We start from the raw sequence: 23,750 nt of genomic DNA, 5'->3' as shown, positions 1-23,750 counted from the left end.
GCTAGGATTACAGGTGTGAGCCAACACGCCTAGCCTAAAATGATTTTTTTTTTCAAAGGAAACTTACTAGCAAGCCAAGCTTATTTATTATTTATTTTATTTTATTTTTAGAGACAGGGTCTTGCTCTTTTGTCCAGGCTGGAGTATAGAGGTGATCATAGTTCACTGCAACCTTGAACTCCTGGGCTCAAGCAATCCTCCCACTTCAGCCTCCTGAGTAGCTGGGACTATAGGTGTGCACCACCACACCCAGCTAACTTTTTGTATTTTTTGTAGAAGGAGGGTCTCACTATGTTGCCCAGGCTGTTTTTGAACTCCTGGCCTCAAGTGATGCTCCCACTTGGGCCTCTCAAAGTGCTGGAATTACAAGCATGAGGCACCACACCCAGCCTGTCTTGCTTATTCTTTTTGCTTCTAACATATCTCTGCCCTGGCTGGATGCGGTGCCTCACGCCTATATTCTCAGCACTTTGGGAGGCTGAGGCAGGTGGATCACCTGAGGTCAGGAGTTCAAGACCAGCCTGGCCAACATGGCAAAACCCCATCTCTACTAAAAATACAAAAATTAGCCAGGCGTGGTGGCACGTGCCTGTAATCCCAGCTACTTGGGAGGCTGAGGCAAGAGAATCACTTGAACCCTGGAGGCAGAGTTTGCAGTGAGCTGAGATTGAGACACTGCACTCCAGCCTGGGCGACAGAGTGAGAATCCACCTCAAAAAACAAAACAAAACAAAAACTAAATATATCTCTGCTCTGTAACCAAATTTCAGATAAACTGGTGCACCCCTTCAGTATGAAGCAAAAAAAGTTATCTTTATGTCTTTTGTCCACTTTTATCACTACAAATTTTACAAAATATCCCTGCAATTTTTTTTTTTTTTTTTTTTTTTTGAGACGGAGTCTGTGCTGTTGCCCAGGCTGGAGTGCAGTTGTGCAATCTCGGCTCACTGCAAGCTTCACCTCCCGGGTTCACGCCATTCTCCTGCCTCAGCCTCCTGAGTAGTTGGGACTACAGGTGCCTGCCACCACACCTGGCTAATTTTTTGTACTTTTAGTAGAGATGGGGTTTCACCACGTTAACCAGGATGGTCTCGATCTCCTGACCTCGTGATCCGCCCACCTCGGCCTCCCAACATGCTGGGATTACAGGCATGAGCTACGGTGCCCGGCCTTTTTTTTTTTTTGAGACAGAATCTCACTGTGTTGCCCAGGCTGGAGTGCAGTGGTCACTGCAACCTCCATCTCCCAGGTTTAAGTGATTCTCGTGCCTCAGCCTCCTAAATAGCTGGGATTACAGGCATGTGCCACCATGCCCAGCTAAAGACGGGGCAGGGGGTGCGGGGATCTTTATATGTTGGCCAGACTCATCTTGAACTCCTGACTTCAAGTGATCAACCTGCCTCAGCCTCCCAAAGTGCTGGGATTACAGGTGTGAGCCACCATGCCAGCTAATTTTGTTGTTGTTGTTGTTGTTGTTTTGAGATGGAATCTCACTCCCGTCATGCATGCTGAAGTGCAGTAGCGCAATCTCGGCTCACTGCAACCTCCACCTCCTGGGTTCAAGCGATTCTCCTTCCTCAGCCTCCTGAGTAGCTGGGGTTACAGGCGTGCACCACCACCCCCAGCTAATTTTTGAATTTTTAGTAGAGACGGGGTTTTGCCATGTTGGCCAGGCTGGTCTTGAACTCCTGACCTCAGACAATCTGCCCGCCTTGGCCTCCCAATGTGCTAGGATTACATGCGTGAGCCACCATGCCTGGCCTTGTTGTTTTTAGAAACCATATTTTTTCCTGTTAGCTTGTGAAAGTTGACTGGGTCATTCTTGTCATCCCCAACTAAAGCAGTGTCGAGAGGTAAAGGGGAAAAAAAAGCACTCAGGGCACATAACATTGCTCCAAAAATGTAATTATCTGCAAGCCTGGCTGCTGAAACTGCCTGCTATAACCTAAACCATTTTTGTTTGTTTGTTTTGAGATGGAGTCTCACTCTGTCTCCCAGGCTGGAATGCAATGGCATGATTTTGGCTCACTGCAACCTCCGCCTCCAGGTTCACGTGATTCTCCTGCCTCAGCGTCCCAAGTAGCTGGGATTACAGGCACCCGCCACCATACCCAGCTAATTTTTGTATTTTTAGCAGAGACGGGGTTTCATCATGTTGGTCAGGCTGGTCTCGAACTCCTGAACTCAGGTGATCCACCCGCCTCAGCCTCCCAAAGTGCTGGGATTACAGGCGTGAGCCACCGTGCCCGGACGACCTAAACCAGTTTTATCTAATTAGCTGCTAAAAACAACCTGCAGTGACTCTAAGAATCGTTTTACCTAGTTGCCATTACTTGCCAGTCAAAACTTGCCAGCTCCCCAAAACCTTACTAGTGACAATGAATGTTCTTAAAGAACAATATGTAACAGTTCTCTTTTTTTGTTTTTTGTTTTGATATAGGGTCTTGCTTTGTCGCCCAGGCTGTAGTGTTCCGGTGTGATCACAGCTCACTGCAGCCCCAAACTCCTGGGCTCAAGTGAACCTCTCATCTTGGCATCCCAACGTGTTGGGATTACAGGCATGAGCCACTGTTCCTGGCTCCGTTTCTCTTTTACAAAAATAAAACCTCTAACCATCTGTTTGTTCTTCTGACATGCCAAAGACCACCCTGTTTGTGTGTACGCCCTGAATGGCAATTATTGCTTCCCAAATGTTTTAAATTTAGAGATTTGTCTCTGTATTTTATTTTACTTGGACAGCCTTTTTCTTTTTTTTTTTTTTTTTTTTTTTTTAGATGGAGTCTCACTCTTATTGCCCAGGCTGGAGGGCAATGGTGCGATCTCGGATCACTGCAACCTCCGCCTCCTGGGTTAAAGCAATTCTTCTGCCTTAGCCTCCCCAGTAGCTGGGATTACAGGTGCCCGCCCCCATGCCTGGCTAATTTTTGTTTAGTAGAGATGGGGTTTTGCCATGTTGGCCGAGCTGGTCTCGAACTCCTGACCTCAGGTGATCCACCCGCCTCGGCCTCCCAAAGTGCTGGGATTACAGGCGTGAGCCACCGCGCCCGGCTTGGACAGCCTTTTTGTACCCCTGACTCCCAGGAGAACTGTTGCTTTATTTCCCCATGGCTTAACTTAAAAAGTTAGTAGAATACTAGAGAAAAGGATGGCTAATCACGTGTTTATAAGCCATGTTTCAGGAGATGACCCTGGTAGCCCGGATATTTATTTGCCTCACTAAAATTCAGGTTTTAGGTGTAAGCCAGGATTTGGGGGATGGAGCTGAAAATGCTTCTCCAAATAGTGAAAAGTGGGCCAGGCGCAGAGGCTGAGGAGGAAGGATCACTTGAAGCCAGGAGTTAGAGACCAGCCTGGGCAACATAGTGAGACCTCCCCCTGCCGCCCTGCCCACCGCCGCCGTCTTTACAAAAAAATTAGCCAGGCATGGTGGTGGGACCCCAGGGGTGCAGGCTGAGGTGGGAGGATTGCTTGAGCCCAGGAGTTCGAGGCTGCAATGAATGGTGATAAACCCACTGCACTCTTTCCTGGGCAACAGAGTGAGACCCTGTCTTAAATAAAATAAAATAAATAAAAAAAAAGAAAAGTGAAGGCAACGTTAATAAGTGTCCACTATGACATAATAACCAGCATCACACACACACACAAATCCTGCATATATCACAAAAATCTCACTATGGTAATTCTGTGGAGAAAAAAAAAAAGCCCATCTGGGTAAGCATAGAAAGTGTTTTTTCATCATCTCCCTTTGACTCCAGATGAAGAAGTAGAGTTCCCAATGGCATGAAACTAGATGTTGGCAGAGGAAAAAGTGAGTCCTTGTCCTGTCCTGGTGTAAGACTTCTGATTCTGGACAATTCTCAGTAGGATTGGCAATGACTCTTCTAGGCCTCCTTGTGATTGTTGATATATATTTTTTAAATTTAAAGTCCCGGGATACATGTCCAGGACGTGCAGGTTTGTTACATAGGTAAATGTGCGCCATGGTGGTTTGCTGTAATTATCATCCCATCACCTAGGAATTAAGCTCCGCATGTATTAGCTATTTATATTGATGCTCTCCCTCCCCCGGTTATCAGGATTTTTAAACAGTTTGCTCTAATTCACTGACAGGATTCTTTTAGAATGAATCTAAAAAAGCTGGGAATCTTTAACCTAAGCGCAGATCAAATCACCTGGAACGGTGCGGGTGTTTGTTAAAAATTCAGATTGCCCCAAATTTTCGACTCAGAGGGTCTGAGGTGGGGCTAGCGACCTGCAGATTCACGGGCTCCGTGGGAGGCTCCCTGCTGGTGGCCAGTCCCGGGGTTTAGCTGTTCACTGTTGCTAAACCACGGTCTAAGACTACCGACACTATTAATCGCCCTGGTCCTCAAGACAGCAGCGCCCCCAGACGGGTGAGGCTCTCAGCCTCTAGCACCGGATGGAGCCTGGGAACTGCTGCTTAGCAGGTTCCGCTACCACGTGGTCACCCGGGGCAACCACAAGGTCGACTCAAAAGACCAAAATAAATTTATAACGAATGCCAGGATCAAAGCTGGAATATATCTAATCATTCATTTTGAGGTTTAAACTTAAAAATGTTACTTAAAAAATAAGTAACCTGCCAAAAAATGCAGAGTGGCGGCGGGGGCGGGGGAGGGGTGGGTGAACGCGAGGGGCAGTACTTCCGGGTCAGGTGGGCCGGCTGCCTTGACCTTTTTTGCGGCTCGGCCATTTTGTCCCAGTCAGTCCGGAGGCTGTGGTTGCAGAGGTGCCGCCTGCGGAGTAACTGCAAAGATGCTGTCCGTGCGAGTTGCTGCGGCCGTGGTCCGCGCCCTCCCTCGGCGGGCCGGACTGGTGAGCACCGAGGGCCGGCATGGTGGAGGCGGCCGGGTGGGGCTGCAGGGTGGTGGTGCGCCGGCTCGGGCGCTCTTTCTGCAGGAGGGCGAGGGGCTGTGGCGGATGCCGCCATCTTGCACCTGTGGCTGCTCGGACTGGACAGAGCAGGCGACAGAGGTGCCCTTTTGCTCGGCACCTGCGCAGAGTGAGGCAGAATGGTACAGGGCAGACAGTGAACGCGATGGTGTCTAGAGACAGGGTCTCAAGATTCCTGTCTTCGGCTGACAGCGGCCCGAGAAGGGGGGTCTTGGGTGAAGGTCAGGGCTTGGGCGCTAGCTCTCCGAGGCCTGTTCCGAATCGGTGAGGTTTCTCTCTTTCGATTCTTAGGGTCGCGTCCCGCTGAAGGTCAGAAAACCTCTGTCAGCTCTTGTTGAAGCTACTCAGGGGAGTCTGACATTGTGTGAAGGTCAGCAGGCCCCAGCATTTCACCTCTGCCTGGAGCTCAGTTTAGTGGAAAGGAATAAATGAAGGTGGTTTTTGGGATACTTAAGGAGGTTTTCTCTTAGTGCTGAATACGAAACGACCGTGAAAACATCGTGCAGGTGCAAAGAACCATTTCATGTGGCCAGCGCTGTGACAGCAGTGAACCTGGTTTCTAAATTGTTTCTCCTGCAGAGAGTGTGCTTTGTGGTACTTGGACGTGTTTAAAGAATTTATCCTTGAGTTTTCCACCTGGTTTTGAGTAATTTTTAGTGATTGAGAATTCAAGTAAAAGAGAACAAGGTTGGAAAATGGCTGTGAGGGTTAATGCTCTTCGTTGTTTCCCTTGAAACTAACATTTCAGTAAACGCATTGACACTGACACTTTTTTTTTGTTTTAAAAGTAATCTCAATTTGAAAGGTGAAATAAACATGTTGGCTGTTTTGCTACCTTAACAACCGCTGGTAGCATCTTGGTTTTCTGTTAACAAAAAGCATTTTTAACGGTTTTCATCTAGCTCCTATGGAAGGTAGAGGCTTCAGAATTGACAGTGACCAGTAGCAGTATTACAACTTGAAGGAAGGAGAAACTGAAGGAAGTTCCAGGTGGCTGCAGGATTTGTTGAGAGAGTAAAATGAGTTCACATGCCACAACTCTTAGTTTCTAATCTAACTGTAGCATTTATTCAGTTTTTGTTTGCTTTTTTTTTTAGTTTTGTTTTTGTTTTTTTGAGATGGTGTCTCGCTCAGTCGCCCAGGCTGGAGTGCAGTGGCGTGATCTCCGCCCACTGCAACCACCGCTTCCCGGGATCAAGTGATTCTCCCACCTCAGCCTCCCAAGTAGCTGGGATTACAGGCACCCGCCGTCATGCCCTGCTACTTTTTGTAGTTTTTCGTAGAGACGGGGTTTCACCATGTTGTCTAGGCTGGTCTTGAACTCCTGACCTCACGTGATCCGCCCGCCTCGGCCTTCTAAAGTGTTGGGATTACAGGCATGAGCCGTCGTGCCCGGCCGCTTGTTGTTGTTGGGTTTTTTTTTTTTTTTTAAAGTAAAATTGGAAATACTTTGAGTTTTGCCCCTTGTAGGAAGCCGTTTATCTTAGAATTCCTGCAACTCCATTAAAATACATCTAAAGTCAAAATAATAAAAGTTGGGTACCTTTAAAGGGAAAGACACTTATATTTTGTTAACAGTTGCTTTTTTTTTTTTTTTTTTTTTAGATGGAGTTTTGCTCTTGTTGCCCAGGCTGGATTGCAATGGCGCGATCTTGGCTCACCACAACCTCCGCCTCCCAGATTCAAGCGATTCTCCTGCCTCAGCTTTCCGAGTTGCTGGGATTACAGGCATGTGCCACCACGCCCAGCTAATTTCGTATTTCTAGTAGACACGGGGTTTCTCCATGTTTGTTGGTCAGGCTGGTCTCCAACTCCTGACCTTAGGTAATCCGCCCGCCTTGGCCTCCCAAAGTGCTGGGATTACAGTTATGAGCCACCGTGCCCCACCAGCAGTTGCTTTTTAAAATACTGACTGCCAGGCCGGGCGCAGTGGCTCACGCCTGTAATTCCAGCACTTTGGGAGGCCAAGGTGGGTGGATCAGCTGAAGTCGCCAACATGGCGAAACCCTGTCTCTACTAAAAATACGAAAATTAGCCGGGCTTGGTGGTCATCGCCTGTAGTCCCAGCTACTCAGGAGGCTGAGGCACGAGAATCGCTTGAACCTGGGAGGTGGAGGTTACAGTGAGCCAAGTTCGTGCCACTGCACTCCAGCTTGGGTGACAGAATGAGACTCCGTCTCAGAAGTTTAAAAAAAATGTGTGTGTGTGTGTGTGTGTGTGTGTATTTATTTATTTATTTACTGCCTAGTCTCTGTGTGTGTATTTATTTATTTATTTATTTATTTACTGCCCAGTCTGGGCAATATGGTGAAATCTGTCTCTAAAAAAAAAAAAAGTACAAAAATTAGCCTGGCCGGGTGGTACACTCCTGTGGTCCCACCTACTGGGGAGGCTGAGGTGGGAGGATCACCTGAGCCCAGGAAGTCGAGGCTGTAGTGAGCATTGATTGAGCCACTGCACTCTGGCCTGGGTGACAGAGTGAGACCCTGTCCCAAAAAAAGAAAAAAAATAAGCCGGGTGCGGTGCTCACACCTGTAATCCCAGAACTTGGGGAGGCCAAGGCGGGTGGATCACTTGTTGAGGTCAGGAGTTGGAGACCAGCCTGGGCAGCATGGTGAAACCCCGTCTCTACCAAAAATATAAAAAATTAACCTGGTGGAGGTGGTGCGCCCCTGTAGTCCCAGCTACTCGGGAGGCTGAGAATCGCTTGAGACCCGTAGGTGGAGGATGCAGTGAGCCGTCTCAAAAAAACAATAAAGTACAGACTGCATTTTAAAAATATGCGAGTGTTTACCGTGTACTAGGAGCTGTATAAAAGGTTTTCACATCTGTCAAAAGCTACTTTTCCATTTGACATTTTAAACAAAATGCTTTATATGTAATTAGTATTTTCACCAGTACTTTGATCACACTAAGCTGGCGTTTGTTTAAGCTTGTCAGTTTTATAAAGGCTTTATTAAAAATCAAATTTTTAAGAATGCTTTTGCACTAGGTCTCCAGAAATGCTTTGGGTTCATCTTTCATTGCTGCAAGGAACTTCCATGCCTCTAACACTCATCTTCAGAAGACTGGTAAGTTATTATTTCTCAGTCTACACCGCCCTTACTAGATGAAGATATAAATTATCACACTAGATTAAGATATAAATTATATACATCATGTAACTGTTGTGAGTTGTTTTTCATTTGTTAGTTTTTTCTCTAGTTTGTATAGACTCTCAGGTTCTTAAACCATAATGTGCCATTTAGCCCTGTCATGGTTCTCTTGTTATAGTCAAATGAACTACTGTTACATATTTTTCTTTTGATAGTAGTACGGCTTCTTTGTTCTGATAATGGCCCGTGGGTAGAAACAGAAAGAACCTATACTAGGTAATGGAATCTTTCTGACCTCTGAAAGACTTCTTTTTTCCTTTTCTAAAAAGCATTAGAAAAAAATGTAAGTTCTTATTGATAGGTTTTCTTTTTCTTTTTTTTTGAGACAGAATCTTGCTCTGTCACCAGGCTGGAGTGCGGTGGCGTGACCTCGGCTCACTGCAACCTCCGCCTCCTGAGTTCGAGCAATTTCACTGCCTCAGCCTCCCGAATAGCTAGGACTACAGGCATGCACCACCACACCCGGCTAATTTTTTGTATTTTAGTGGAGACGAGGTTTCACCATGTTGGCTAGGATGGTCTCGGTCTCCTGACCTCGTGATCTGCCTGCCTCGGCCTCCCAAAGGGCTGGGATTAAAGGCGTGAGCCACCGTGCCCGTCCACTGATAGGTTTTATTTTTCAAAGGCAGTAGCTACTAGATATTTGGCAGTCTGTGAACTTGCACATTACAGATGCGGTAGAGAAGTGGGGAGGTGAACATAGGAAGACACTATAAGTTGGGGAATTTCTTTGGAGATGAGTATTTGGACTTTTAAAATAAAGGTTAAATATATATGTGAGAGTGTGTGTGTATATATATGTGTGTGTGTATGTGTACACACACACCCACACATGCAGCATATATGTTTTTCTTTTTTCTTTTTTTTTTTTTTTTTTTTGATGGAGTTTTGCTCTTGTTTCCCATGCTGGAGTGCAGTGGCACAATCTGGGCTACTGCAGCCTCTGCCTCCTGGGTTCAAGTTATTCTCCTGCCTCAGCCTCCTGAGTAGCTGGGACTACAGGTGCCCATCACCACTCCCAGCTAATTTTTGTATTTTTAGTAGAGACAGGGTTTCACCATGTTAGCCAGGCTGGTCTCGAACTCCTGACCTCAGGTGATCTGCCTGCTTTGGCCTCCCAAAGTGGTGGGATTACAGGCATGAGGCACCGTGCGCGGCCTCCTTTTTTTTGAGACTCTGTTGCCCAGGCTGGAGTGCCGTTGTGCCATCTCAGCTCACTGTAACCTCCACCTCCCAGGTTCAAGTGATTCTCGTGCCTCAGTCACCCAAGTAGCTGGGATTACAGGCATGCACCACCATGCCCGGCAGATTTTTGTGTTTTTAGTAGAGATGGGGGTTTTACCATGTTGCCCAGGCTGGTCTCGAACTCCTGGCCTCAAGTGATTCCACCTCCTTTGGCATCCCAAAGTGCTGGTTTTACAGGCATGATCTACCGCGCCAGGCCAACAGTTGGTTTTTAAAATATGTGTTTCTTGAATTTAGCCAAAAATTGAGGTTTTAACATAGTTACAGATCACTTAGAAATTAAAGGAGAACATTTATTTTAAGGGTTTTACTTAATTTGATTAGCTTCTTGTCTGGTTTACCTTTGTTTTGTGAAGATTTTTTTTTTCCTTAATCACTTGGTTTTATTTTCATAGCTTTTAAAAATAGAATCTCATGTTACATTGTAGATTTTATGTACATATATATAATTTTTTTTTTTTTTTTTTTTGAGATAGTCTCACTCTGTCCCCTATGCTGGAGTGCAGTGACACAATCTCGGCTTACCGTGACCTCCACCTCCCAGGTTCAAGCAGTTCTCCTGCCTCAGCCTCCTGAGTTGCTGGGACTACAGGCATGCCCATGCCCGGCTCATTTTTTTTTTATTTTTAGTGGAGATGGGGTTTCACCATGTTGGCCAGGCTAGTCTCGAACTCCTAACCTCAAGTGATCTGCCTGCTTCGGCCTCCTAAAGTGCTAGCATTACCACGGTGGCTAGCATGAGCCACTGTGCCGGGTCTGTAGAATATATTTTGATTATTATGATCACAAAACTAGTTTTTTGTTGTTGAGAAATGGGCTTTGAAAAGATTTGAGGACCAGATTATTATTATTATTATTGTTATTACTATTATTATTATTATTTTGAGACAGAGTTTTTGCCCTTGTTGCCCAGGCTTGAGTGCAATGGCGTGATTTCAGCTCACTGCAACCTCCGCCTCCCGGGTTCAAGCAATTCTTCTGCCTCAGCCTCCGCCTCCCGAGTAGCTGGGATTACAGGCATGCGCCACCATGCCCAGTTAATTTTGTATTTTTAGTAGAGACGGGGTTGTCTATGTTGGTCAGGCTGGTCTCAAACGCCCGACCTCAGGTGATCTGCCCACCTCAGCCTCCCAAAGTGCTGGGATTACAGGTGTGAGCCACTGCGCCTGGTCCAGATTATTTTTTTAATTGAATTGAATTGTCTTCCATAGGGACTGCTGAGATGTCCTCTATTCTTGAAGAGCGTATTCTTGGAGCTGATACCTCTGTTGACCTTGAAGAAACTGGGCGTGTCTTAAGTATTGGTGATGGTATTGCCCGCGTACATGGGCTGAGGAATGTTCAAGCAGAAGAAATGGTAGAGTTTTCTTCAGGCCTAAAGGTAAATTATAAAATAAGATTTTAGTGTTTTAGCATCTAAGTCTTCTCAGTTATTCATTTAGCGATTCAAAGATTGTATCAGATTTTTAAAAAACTTTGTCTCAATTTGCCTTAGATTTTTTTCTTGTTATTGTCATAGATTGTAAAGAGAATAAACTTAAGGGTTTGAATTAGCCAGGTTTTTTTACTCTAGGGACTGATTTATACATAACTTGTAGCCACTGGCTCCAAAATATAAAATTGAGTAAACTTTTACCCCAAATCCAAGCAGTTGAAGTCTGTTCTATCTTGCTGTTAAGATTATTTTATACAAAAGCAAAGCATTTGATAACTTTCAACAAAATTTTTCTGATGGAAAGTTGGAAGTCCGTCACTTTGTATTTCTAGTGAGTAGACCTGTTGTTCAAAGGTGAGTTTTGGTGTAGCTAATCAGAAGCTCTCTAATGATGTAAGTTTACTTTGTATTGGGTTGAGCCTCATCTGTCAGGGTATGAGAAATAAGTTGTAGGAGTTAGGGAAAGCAGAGGATGACATCTGGATAAACTAGAAAGAGTAGAACTGTCTAGTAGGCACACTGATATGGGAAAAGATAGTCTTGATACTCTTGCTAATGTCTACTACAGAAAAAGAGCCACTTGATGTGGAAGACTGATTACAGAGCCCAAAGTTATCATTAGCTGTAAGACACTGGCCAATTTAGTATCTTCAATATACAGTATTTATCTTTGAAAGGTGAGGTTGAAACAGATTAATTCTGAGTTCCCCTTTTAGCTTTTCAAATTCAAGTGTCTAGAACAGTACTGTCCAATAGTGTTGAAAATACATAGTATTCTGCAGTGATGAGAATACATCTGTGCTGTTTAATATGGTACCTACTATACTATCACTATTAATCATGTAAAATGTGGCTAGTGTGACAGGAACTGAATTTTTAATCTTTTAAATTTGACAAATTTAAATAGCCACATGTGGTTAGTGGATGCTGTATTGAACATCAGAGATGTAGGTTAAAGTTTTTGGATCTGTAATGATATTCCATTATACTCCAAGTACTTCTCCAGAGTTTTCATTACTGACCAGACTATTCCTGGTATAGCCTTTTTGCTTCAGACATGATTTAAGGATCTAAAATATAGTTGCAATGATGAGAGGTGATTTGGTGCTGTTACGAAAATTTGTATTTGATTGGTTACAGTTAGGTAGCTTTTAATTTCACTTTCTACTAACTCGAAGAGTACAGGTTTTGATTAATTTTTGGAACTGTTTATGGAGCTTCTCACACATAAATAAGATGATAATCAAATTTGTCTTAAGATTTCCGTTTGGCCTTCATCATTTTATTTCATACTGATCACCTAGCCCAAGAGTCATTGCCAAAGAAAATGCAGTGGAAAAAGGCTTATTAACCTGTCCAGTTTCTTTGCTTCTGTAGTAGTTATTTGAGGATATGATAGTGAGCATATTAGGCTTATCAACGTGCTGTCCTGAGATTATTCAAGGGAACATGTTGCTATTTTAAAAGTCTTAATCAGAGAGGGTTGTTTGTTAGTTGGAAAAGTACTCAAGAATAAACTAGGTGAAAAGGACAATACTGCTTTTCCGCCTGGCTATTTTCTTATGTAGTATTGGTGTATGGGGAGGAGTGCCCATTGAGCTTCATTGATGTTCATTTGTGTCTTTTGTGCAGGGTATGTCCTTGAACTTGGAACCTGACAATGTTGGTGTTGTCGTGTTTGGAAATGATAAACTAATTAAGGAAGGAGATATAGTGAAGAGGACAGGAGCCATTGTGGACGTTCCAGTTGGTGAGGAGCTGTTGGGTCGTGTAGTTGATGCCCTTGGTAATGCTATTGACGGAAAGGTAGGTTTAATGTTCATTAGATATAGTTGCAGCTTCTAACAAACATCAAAACCCTAAGAAATGCTTAGGGTTTTTCTTTTTATTTTTTTAACAGGGTCCAATCAGTTCCAAGACCCGTAGGCGAGTTGGTCTGAAAGCCCCTGGTATCATTCCTCGAATTTCAGTGCGGGAACCAATGCAGACTGGCATTAAGGCTGTGGATAGCTTGGTGCCAATTGGTCGTGGTCAGCGTGAGCTGATTATTGGTGACCGACAGACTGGGTAAAGACTCAAGCATATTAAAAGTTCTAACTAAAATTTGCTCAATGGAAGGATTACTTTTTAGTCTTGGAATGGTAAATGGTAATGGGAACATTAGAATCTAATATGAGGATTAATAGTAAGATTTTAGCTGGTAAGTGAAGGGGGCCAGCCCCTCCACACTTGTGGGTATTTCTCGTCAGGTAGGATGAGCTAGCTCAGTCGGTAGAGCATGGGACTCTTAATCCCAGGGTCGTGGGTTTGAGCCCCACGTTGGGCGCCAGATGAAGGGAGCCAGCCCCCTCCACACCTGTGGGTATTTCTCGTCAGGTGGGATGAGAGACTGAGAAAAGAAATAAGACACAGAGACAGAGTATAGAGAAAGAACAGTGGGCCCAGGGGACTGGTGCTCATACAGAGGACCCACGCCAGCACTGGTCTCTGAGTTCCCTCAGTATTTATTGATCACTATCTCTACTATCTTGGTGAGGGGGATGTGGCAGGACTATAGGGTAATGGTGGGGAGAGGGTCAGCAGGAAAACGTGAGCAAAGGTCTCTGTGTCATAAATAAGTTTAAGGAAAGGTGCTGTGCCTCGATGTGCATGTAGGCCAGATTTATGTTTGACTTTACACAAACATCTCAGTGCAGTAAAGAGCAGTATTGCCACCAGCATGTCTCGCCACCAGCATGTCTTACCTCCAGCCATAAGATGGTTTTCCCCTCTCTCAGTAAATAGAATGTACGATCGGGTTTTACACCAAGACATTCCATTCCCAGGGATGAGCAGGAGACAGATGCCTTCCTCTTATCTCAACTGCAAAGAGGCTTTCCTCTTTCACTAATCCTCCTCAGCACAGACCCTTCACAGGTATTGGGCTTGGGGATGGTCAGGTCTTTCCTTTCCCACGAGGCCATATCTCAGGCTATCTCAATGGGGAGAAACCTTGGACAATACCCAGGCTTTCTTTGGCAGAGGTCCCCGATGCCTTCCACAGTGCATTGTGTCCCTGGGAACTCGAGACTGGAGAATGGCGATGACTTTTACAAAGTATACTGCCTGCAAACATATTTTTACCAAAGCACATCCTGCACAGCCCTAAATCCATTAAATCTTAAGTCAACACAGCACATGTTTCTGTGAGCACAGGGTTGGGGCTATGGTTACGTTACAGATTAACAGCATCTCAAGGCAGAAGAATTTTTCTTAGTACAGAACAAAATGGAGTTTCTTATGTCTTCTTCTTCATAGACACAGTAACAGTCTGATCTGCCTTTCTTTCCCCCACAGGGAAGTCCTTTTAAGTTTAGGAAGATTTATATTCACTTTCTCTTTTTAAAGGAAAACCTCAATTGCCATTGACACAATCATTAACCAGAAACGTTTCAATGATGGATCTGATGAAAAGAAGAAGCTGTACTGTATCTATGTTGCTATTGGTCAAAAGAGATCCACTGTTGCCCAGTTGGTGAAGAGACTTACAGATGCAGGTATTACAAGAAATTTAGTCCCATTGCTGTTATCTTAAGTCCCGTTGCTGCTAATTGTAGAATAACTTCTACTTAATGAAGGCATATTTTAATTACTCCCTAATGAGCTGAACTTTTTAATACAAATCAGTAAGTAAAATAATGTAAAACAGTAATACATTTAAAGGTTTTGTTGTTTCTTTAAAGTGGAAGCTGTTAGATTCTGATTAACTCTTTTTGTTGTTTGAGACAGAGTTTCACTCTTGTTGCCCAGCCTGGAGTGCAATGGCACGATCTCAGCTCACTGCAACCTCTGTCTCCTGGGTTCAAGTGATTCTCCTGTCTCAGCCTCCCGAGTAGCTGGGATTACAGGTGCATGCCACCACGTCCGGCTAATTTTTGTGTTTTTAGTAGAGACAGAGTTTCCTCATATTGGTCAGGCTGGTCTCGAACTCCTAACCTCAGGTGATCACCCGCCTAGGCCTCCCAAAGTGCTGGGATTACAGGCATGAGCCACTGCGCCTGGCCTGATTAACTCTTAATAGTAAATATTTTTAGCACTTGGGTAATTTTTATAGTAGCCTCCAATTTAAAATCACAATATTGATAAAATTGTAAAACGTAAAATGTATTTTCTCCTCAGATGCCATGAAGTACACCATTGTGGTGTCAGCTACGGCCTCAGATGCTGCCCCACTTCAGTACCTGGCTCCTTACTCTGGCTGTTCCATGGGAGAGTATTTTAGAGACAATGGCAAACATGCTTTGATCATCTATGACGACTTATCCAAACAGGTCAAAGGAAATATATTTTTAGAGTCCATTTATTTGTACTGAAGTGAAAGTTCACATATGCAACTTCTATTTAATAGGTTAACTTCACAAACCTGTTCTGTACCATAGGCTGTTGCTTACCGTCAGATGTCTCTGTTGCTCCGCCGACCCCCTGGTCGTGAGGCCTATCCTGGTGATGTGTTCTACCTACACTCCCGGTTGCTGGAGAGAGCAGCCAAAATGAACGATGCTTTTGGTGGTGGCTCCTTGACTGCTTTGCCAGTCATAGAAACACAGGCTGGTGATGTGTCTGCTTACATTCCAACAAATGTCATTTCCATCACTGATGGACAGGTATTATTTTAATGATTAAAATACATGTGAAAAAAAGATTTGGATAATTCTAAGGCATTGGTTGAGACTAATGGTATATTAACTGATTTGCTAAATGCATTCTACTTTTTATCATGGAAAATTTCAAATACATAGAAAAGTTAGGAGAATGGCATAGGAAACCCCATGTATCTGTCACCCAGTTACTTCATAGAGTAGTGTGTTTCATTCTTGTTTCATTTTTAACCACTACTGTTCTCCCTTCTAGATAATTTTGAATCAAATAGAAATTATATCACTTCATTTGTATATATTTCAGTATAAATATGTTGCCTATTATGTTTTTTTCTCATCTCATGCACATCTAATTGCAGCAATAAAATATACAGGTCAGTTCAGGTCGTGAAAGATTTGGGGGACTGATGTTTCGCATTGTTAGGTTTTGAGTTTCAGCTTTTTGGCATAATGACTTAAATTTGAAGATAGTTGATTTCTTACTTGAAGCTTGCTAGTGTGCGTATTTCCTTACATTATAGATCTTCTTGGAAACAGAATTGTTCTACAAAGGTATCCGCCCTGCAATTAACGTTGGTCTGTCTGTGTCTCGTGTCGGATCCGCTGCCCAAACCAGGGCTATGAAGCAGGTAATTTTGCATCACTTTGGCAGGAAGGGGGCTATCATTAGATTAGCATCTTAAGGTATTAATATATTAACTATATTTGTATAGTGCTCTATGTCATTGAGTTACAGTACAGTAATTTCTGTATTTCAGGTGGCAGGTACTATGAAGCTGGAATTGGCTCAGTATCGTGAGGTTGCTGCTTTTGCCCAGTTCGGTTCTGACCTCGATGCTGCCACTCAACAACTTTTGAGTCGTGGCGTGCGTCTAACTGAGTTGCTGAAGCAAGGACAGTATTGTGAGTTGTTCTTTTCTTCATTTGGTCAGGGTCCTATTGTGTATCAACGTCTTCCCAGACTTACAGAGCTACACCACATATCATGGCCTGTACTATGTGTTGTGTTACCTGTTATCTTTCATCAAAGGCACTTTTACTTAAACTACATTAGTTTGTTTTTTTTATTATTATTATTTTATACTTTAAGTTTTAGGGTACATGTGCACAATGTGCAGGTTTGTTACATATGTATACATGTGCCATGCTGGTGTGCTGTACCCATTAACTCATCATTTAGCATTAGGTATATCTCCTAATGCTATCCCTCCCCCCTCCCCCCCACCCCACAACAGTCCCCAGAGTGTGATGTTCCCCTTCCTGTGTCCATGTGTTCTCATTGTTCAATTCCCATCTATGAGTGAGAACATGCGGTGTTTGGTTTTTTGTCCTTGCGACAGTTTACTGAGAATGATGATTTCCAATTTCATCCATGTCCCTACAAAGGACATGAACTCATCATTTTTTATGGCTGCATCGTAACATTTGTTTTTTGATTTTTGATTTTTTTTTTTTTTTTGAGACGAAGTTTCGTTCTTGTGGCTTAGGCTGAAGTGCAACGGTGCGACCTTGGCTCACTGCAACCTCCACCTCCCGGATTCACGCGATTCTTCTGCCTCAGTCTCTTGAGTAGCTCAGATTACAGGTGTGAGCCACCACGCCCGGCTAATTTTTGTATTTTTAGTAGAGACAGGGTTTCACCATGTTGGCCAGGCTGGTCTCGAACTCCTGACCTCAAGCAATCCACCCTGCCTCAGCCTCCCAAAGTGCTGGGATTACAGGCATGAGCCACTGTGCCCGGCCCTGTATTTTGTTTTTTAAAGAGAGACAGTGTCTTGCTGTGTCATCCAGGCTGGAGTGCAGTGGTGCCATCATAGCTCACTGCAGCCTTGAACTTCTGGGCTCAAGCAGTCCTGCATCCTTAGCTTCCTGAGTAGCTAGGACTACGGGCACGCACTACGATGCCTGGCTGATTTTTTTATATTTTGTAGAGACAAGGTCTCACTATATTGCCCAGGCTGGTCTTGACCTCCTGGCCTCATGGCATCTTCCCACCTCTCAAAGTGCTGGTATTATAGGCATGAGCCACTATGCCTGGCCCCAAACTACCTTTCTTTTTTTTTTTTTTTTTTTTTTTTTTATACAGAGTCTCCTTCTGTCACCCAGGCTGGAGTATATTTTTAGTAGAAAGTAAAACCTCTACCATTTTGGCCAGGCTGGTCTCAAACCCCTGACCTTAAGTGGTCCACCCGCCTCAGAGTACCAAAGTGCTGGGATTACAGGTGTGAGTTACTGCGCCTGGCCCAAACTACATTTCTTATTATCATTTGAATGTAAATGATAGGGGCTTCACAACCAGGAAAACTTAAGTATATTTAATGTCTTCCTTTCAGGAATTAAGGCCTGTTAGATTCCCCTCCCCTACTTGGCTATATGAATGTGTAATTTGGCAGATTTAAAAGAAGGTTAATATGTTTTTATTTTGTCAAGTGATTTCAGCAAAATATTTATACCCAAAACAGTATTAACACTGTCAGATTATAAACAGTGCTTATGGACTATACCGAAAGATTATACCTCAAGCCTTGAAAATATAAGAAATAACTGTTTTCTGTTGGGGGAGGGAGGAAGGATTATTAAGTGGAGTTCTAGGTCACTGAGATTGTGAAGAATAGATAATTTACAGGGACATGTTAGGAATTGGAGAAAAAGTAAGTTTTCCTGACCTTGGTAACATGGCATTCATTTCTTTGAGCAACTCACTTGGCATTCTTTTTGTATCTTTTCAGCTCCCATGGCTATTGAAGAACAAGTGGCTGTTATCTATGCGGGTGTAAGGGGGTATCTTGATAAACTGGAGCCCAGCAAGATTACAAAGTTTGAGAATGCTTTCTTGTCTCATGTCGTCAGCCAGCACCAAGCCTTGTTGGGCACTATCAGGTATGAATGCAGTTGTTGGCATCTTTTTGTAAAGTTATGTTTAAGATATGAAGTTAAAATTATTTTCAAATCTGTAGTTAGGCTAGTTATTAAAATTTTTTCCAGGTCAGAACTTAATGACCTGCTTTTATTTCCAAATAGGGCTGATGGAAAGATCTCAGAACAATCAGATGCAAAGCTGAAAGAGATTGTAACAAACTTCTTGGCTGGATTTGAAGCTTAAACTCCTGTGGATTCACATCAAATACCAGTTCAGTTTTGTCATTGTTCTAGTAAATTAGTTCCATTTGTAAAAGGGTTACTCTCATACTCCTTATGTACAGAAATCACATGAAAAATAAAGGTTCCATAACGCATAGTTGTTTTGTCATTTGTGTTATTCTTTAAAACCAAGATCAAATTGAGAAATTGGTAAGCATGCTTCTTGATCTATTTTACTTGAATAGTGGTACAGTCAACTGGGCTAGATAATTCAAGGCTGAGCTCTTTGTAAGTTTTTTTTTTTTTTTTTTTCTTTGAGACGGAGTCTCACTCTGTCACTGATGCTGGAGTGCAGTGGCACTGTTGGCCCACTGCAACCTCCGTCTCCCGGGTTCAAACAATTCTCTTCCCTCAGCCTCCCGAGTAGCTGGGATTACAGGTGCCCACCACCATGCCTGGCTAGTTTTTTAGTATTTTTAGTAGAGACGGGGTTTCACCATGTTGGCGAGGCCGGTCTCGAACTCCTGAGCTCAAGTGATCCACCTGCCTTGGCCTCCCACAGTGTTGGGATTACAGGTGTGAGCCACCACGCCCGGCTGCTCCTTTGTAAGTTTCCAGAGTACTTTGTGTTTAAGAGAAATTCCTAAACTGGATATATGTGGCAGGCTGACAATACTTAAGAGTGTAGCTGGCTTTTCTGCCCAGAGTTTGTACCTGCAAAAAGAGGTACTGTAGGCAGGAAAATAATAGGATAGTTAAAATTCTCAGGGAAATGAAAAAATTGCTGGGAACAAAAGCTGAGAAGATAGAATGCATAGGATTATGAAAACTTGTCAATATCTCTTTTGTTTGTTTTGTGACAGGGTCTCCAACTCTCTCACCCAGGCTGGAGTACAGTGGTGTGATCTCAGCTCACTGCAGCTTCTGCCACCTGGGTTCAATTGATTCTCCCACCTCAGCCTCCTGAGTAGCTGGGGTTACAGGCACATACCACCACGCCCAGCCAGTTTTCCTACTTTTTGTAGAGAGAGGGTCTTGCCATGTTGTCCAGGCTGATGATGAACTCCTGGGCTCAAGTAATCCTCCTGCCTTGGTCTCCCAAAGTGCTGGGATTACAGGTGTGAACTACTACACCCGGCCATCTTTTAATATTTTAACAGTTACTTTATTTCCTCTGTTACTAGCTTTTCATAGCCTTTGCTCATTCTTACTGCGTTAAAATTTTTTTTACTGATATTTATTTTTTTGAGACAGAATCTTGCTCTGTCACCTAGGCTGGAGAGCAGTGGCATGATCTCAGCTCACTGCAACTTGCACTTCCCGGGTTCAAGCGATTCTCTTGCCTTAGCCTCCCAATTAGCTGGGACCACAGGTGCATGCCACCACACCTGGCTAACGTTTTGTATTTTTAGTAGAGGTGGGGTTTCACCATGTTGGCCATGCTGCTCTTGAGCTCCTGACCTCGTGATCTGCCTGCCTCAGCCTCCCAAAGTGCTGGGATTACAGGTGTGAGCCACCATGCCCAGCCTACTGATTTATTTATTTATTTACTTTTAATTTTTCATAGGCTTTGCTCATTCTTACTGTGTTACATTTTTTTTACTTGCTTGCTTATTTATTTATTTATTTGAGATGGAGCCTCTGTCGTCCAGTTTGGAGTGCAGTGACCTGATCTTGGCTCACTGCAACCTCTGCCTCCAGGTTCAAGCGATTCTCCTGCCTCAGCCTCCCGAGAAGCTGGAACTACAGGCACCCACCACCATGCCCTGCTAATTTTTGTATTTTTAGTAGAGACGAGGTTTCACCATATTGGCCAGGCTGGTCTCGAACTCCTGACCTTGTGATCCGCCTGCCTTGGCTTCCCAAAGTGCTGGGATTACAGGTATGAGCCACCATGCCTGGCCATTTTTTTTTTTTTTTTTTTTTTACTGATTTATAAAGGCTTTTGTCTGTAAGGGTCGTGCGTGGTCATGTTCTAAAATATTTTTCCTAGGATTCCCCCTCCCTTGCCATTTTATTTTGTTGATGGGGATTTGCTATACCACAACTTCATTCTTATCCATCTCTCTGCCTCCAGTAAGTCAAAATATATTACATATGTGGGCTGCAATATCTTTGGTAGGAAAGGGAGAGTTCTTAAGGTACTCATAAGTGCTTTTCAGTACTTAGAGGAACACTAAACTCGATAGCAATTGGTCATTTCTGATCTTGACTCTTGCTTTCTAGCTACTTGAGAAATAACTTCTGGATCTCATTTTCCTTTTCTGGAATAAGGAAGTTACTTTTAGTTAGAAGGTTCTGCACATTTCGTGTTTTTTTTTTTTTTTTTTTTTTTTTGAGACAGTTTCGCTCGTTGCCCAGGCTGGAGTGCAATGGCACGATCTGGGCTCACCACAACCACCACCTCCTGGGTTCAAGCGATTCTCCTGCCTCAAGCTCCCGAGTAGCTGGGATTACAGGCATGCACCAACATGCCTGGCTAATTCTGTATTTTTAGTAGAGATGGGGTTTCTCCATATTGGTCAGGCTGGTCTTAAACTCCTGACCTCAGGTGGTCCACCGGCCTCCCAAAGTGCTGGGATTACAGGGGTGAGCCACTGTGCCCGGCTTGTTGGAGCATTTATACCTAGTGTCAGTGGTGATTACTACTTTGGAGAAGAATACTTTGAGTGGCTAATGGATTGGAATTAATGTATTACTGGGACTATGTATTGTTTGTTGACTGGATCTCGTAGCCCACTCCTGGCACATAAATGCTCAATAAACTTCTCAAATGAAGATAACCATGTTTGTCCATTATAAATCAAATTCCAAATGTTAACTACTGGTCTGGTCTGATGTGATTTTTTTTTTTTTTTTGAGATGGAGTTTCGTTTTTGTTGCCCAGGCTGGAGTGCAATGGCGCAATCTCGGCTCACTGCAACCTCCGCCTCCTGGGTTCAAGCGATTCTCCTACCTCAGCCTCCTGAGTAGCTCCGATTATAGGTGTGCACCACCATGCCTGGCTAATTTTTGTGTTTTTAGTAGAGACGGGGTTTCACCATGTTGGCCAGGCTCGTTTCGAACTCCTGACCTTAGACGATCTACCCGCCTTGACCTCCCAAAGTGCTGGGATTACAGGCGTGAGCCACTGCGCCTGGCCCCGCTGTGATATTTTTAAAGAATATGATACCCCAGGCACAGTGGCTTACGCCTGTAATCTCAGCACTTTGGGAGGATCACTTGAGCCCAGGAGTTTGAAACAGGCTGCAGTCAGCTATGATCACGCCACTGCACTCCAGCCTAGGTGACAGAGTGAGATCCTGACTCTTAAAAAAAGTTGTGCTAGAAGACTTCAAGATCTCCCCTAAAACTGTATAGTCCTTTCCCTGGTGTCTTTGCTGAGCTATAGAGTCCAGCCCTTTCTGTTACAGCAATGAACCATGAGATTCAAATACTGCTTTTTACTAAGTACTTAGAGACTGATGACATAGGAGACCTCATAGGCACCTGGCAGTTTTTACCAGGCAGGCCTAAATATACTGCCCAAGTGGCCCTTCTGTATGGCAACCAAATGGCTGTCATAAAATTGTGTGTGTGTGCATTTATCTTATCACTGGGGGTGGTGAACATTTGAGAAGGCACTTGACCTTTGAAATGTGAAGTTTTATGGCTTTCAGACTTGTATTTTAAAAACTATTTGTTAACTATAAGATCTTGCTTTTTTTGCTCTCCTGAAAGTCTCTTAGCATTTCAGCTCTATAATCTATGATTGCAAAAATATTAAGATAAGCATATCTGAAGTAGTACTTAGTTCAGCTATTAATTGAGCATTACCTATGAGATGAACACTTAAAAAGGATTCAAAGTTGAGTAAGACACAAAAGGACTCCATCAGTAACTTACCTAACCTAGGAGTAAGGAGGAGGAGGGAGAACAAAAGACCAATTCATCATGGCTTGTAAATACTGCATAATTACTACATAGAAATACAAGTAAGATGGAGTAACTAACCACTACAAAGTGCCATTTGGATTAAAAGATCTATGTTTAATGGTAGAACTAGGAAAGAATTTATGGAGGAATTGGCCTTTGGCAAGAGTTATAAGGCTGCCGGACTTTTGACTTACTTTATGGGATGGATGTGACAAACCAAATATTGGTCATAAACCATTTTAGCAATTTAGGACAGTCGCTACACAAACACTCATTATTTGGATTATTTTAGCCCTTCCATGATGATCCATAGATTGTAGAGCTTTTAATAATGGAAGCTTTAAGGACTCAGGGAAGACCAGTGGCCATCTAGGCTCGCCATGAGTCCATGCTTAACACTGGATTTATATCCTTTTTTAAAAAATTTAAAAATATTTTGTACAGCTGGGGTCTCTGTTGCCCTGCCTGGCCTTCAGTGATCCTCCCACCTTGACCTCCCAAAGCACTAGAATTACAGGCATGAGACATACCTGGCCTGTATCCTCCTCACTACCAATTTTGTTTCTCTAATTCAGGTGCATAGCACTATTTATTAAATCGGCTTTCACAGGTAATATGACTTGGACCACAAGTGTTCATTCAAATTGCATATATAAACAATTTCAGTTCTGGCTTACTCGGCATGAAAATATGGCAAATTATTTTCTTGATATTCAATTAATTTTTATCCTGTTTGTATTACCAGTTTCATAAACCAGGCAGTCTCTTCATTAGAGTTCTGAGACTTCTTATCCAGTCCAAATATGCTCCTAAAGTTACTGGAAGCCTTTATTCAAGAGTGCTTGTCAGGGTCCATTCCATCCTTTTCATGAATCTCTTTGAAGACACACTTGAGGATTTTACTTGCTTGCAAAGAGCTTTTAGAAAATGTGTTGGATCTAAGCACTTTGGAAATGACTTGAAATGGTCATGGTTAAAGACACAGTTGACAAATTTGGTTATTTCTTTGCCTACAATAATTTGATATAATTACCATAATTACATGATAACATACCAAGACATATCAGAATTTTAGGAATCTAAAATAATTTTGGAATATGTATAACATATCTATAAAAATGTAACTCAAGGAGACCACCTGGCCAACATGGCGAAACCCTGTCTCTACTAAAAATACAAAAATTAGCCAGGCATGGTGGCATGCACCTGTAGTCCTAGCTACTTGGGAGGCTGAGGCGGGAGAATTGCTTGAATCTGGGAGGCAGAGATTACAGTGAGCCAAGATCATGCCACTGCACTTCAGCCTAGGTGACAAAGTGAGACTCCGTCTTAGAAAAAAAAAAAAAAAAGAAAAATGTAACTCAAGGT

At 43.4% G+C, this 23,750-nt stretch overlaps 1 protein-coding gene and 1 non-coding gene across 2 annotated transcripts; both read left to right on the top strand.

Moving 5' to 3' along the window:
• The first annotated feature begins 4,734 nt into the window (after window positions 1–4,734).
• ATP5F1A (ATP synthase F1 subunit alpha) lies at window positions 4,735–18,624 on the top strand. The gene is given in 12 exon segments (NM_001133374.1): window positions 4,735–4,836; window positions 7,907–7,985; window positions 10,526–10,695; window positions 12,382–12,555; window positions 12,650–12,816; window positions 14,137–14,285; window positions 14,908–15,059; window positions 15,168–15,392; window positions 15,908–16,015; window positions 16,145–16,289; window positions 18,116–18,266; window positions 18,408–18,624. Coding segments are annotated over 12 exon segments (1,662 nt in total). The 5' UTR covers window positions 4,735–4,776; the 3' UTR covers window positions 18,490–18,624.
• TRNAK-CUU (transfer RNA lysine (anticodon CUU)) lies at window positions 13,003–13,075 on the top strand. The gene has a single exon. It is a non-coding gene; the product is annotated as a tRNA-Lys (tRNA).
• Window positions 18,625–23,750: the final 5,126 nt, after the last annotated feature.

This window comes from Pongo abelii, chromosome 17 (genome assembly GCF_028885655.2).
Source record: "Pongo abelii isolate AG06213 chromosome 17, NHGRI_mPonAbe1-v2.0_pri, whole genome shotgun sequence".
NCBI classification, from domain to species: domain Eukaryota; kingdom Metazoa; phylum Chordata; class Mammalia; order Primates; family Hominidae; genus Pongo; species Pongo abelii.
This window is presented reverse-complemented; position numbering and strand designations above follow the sequence as displayed.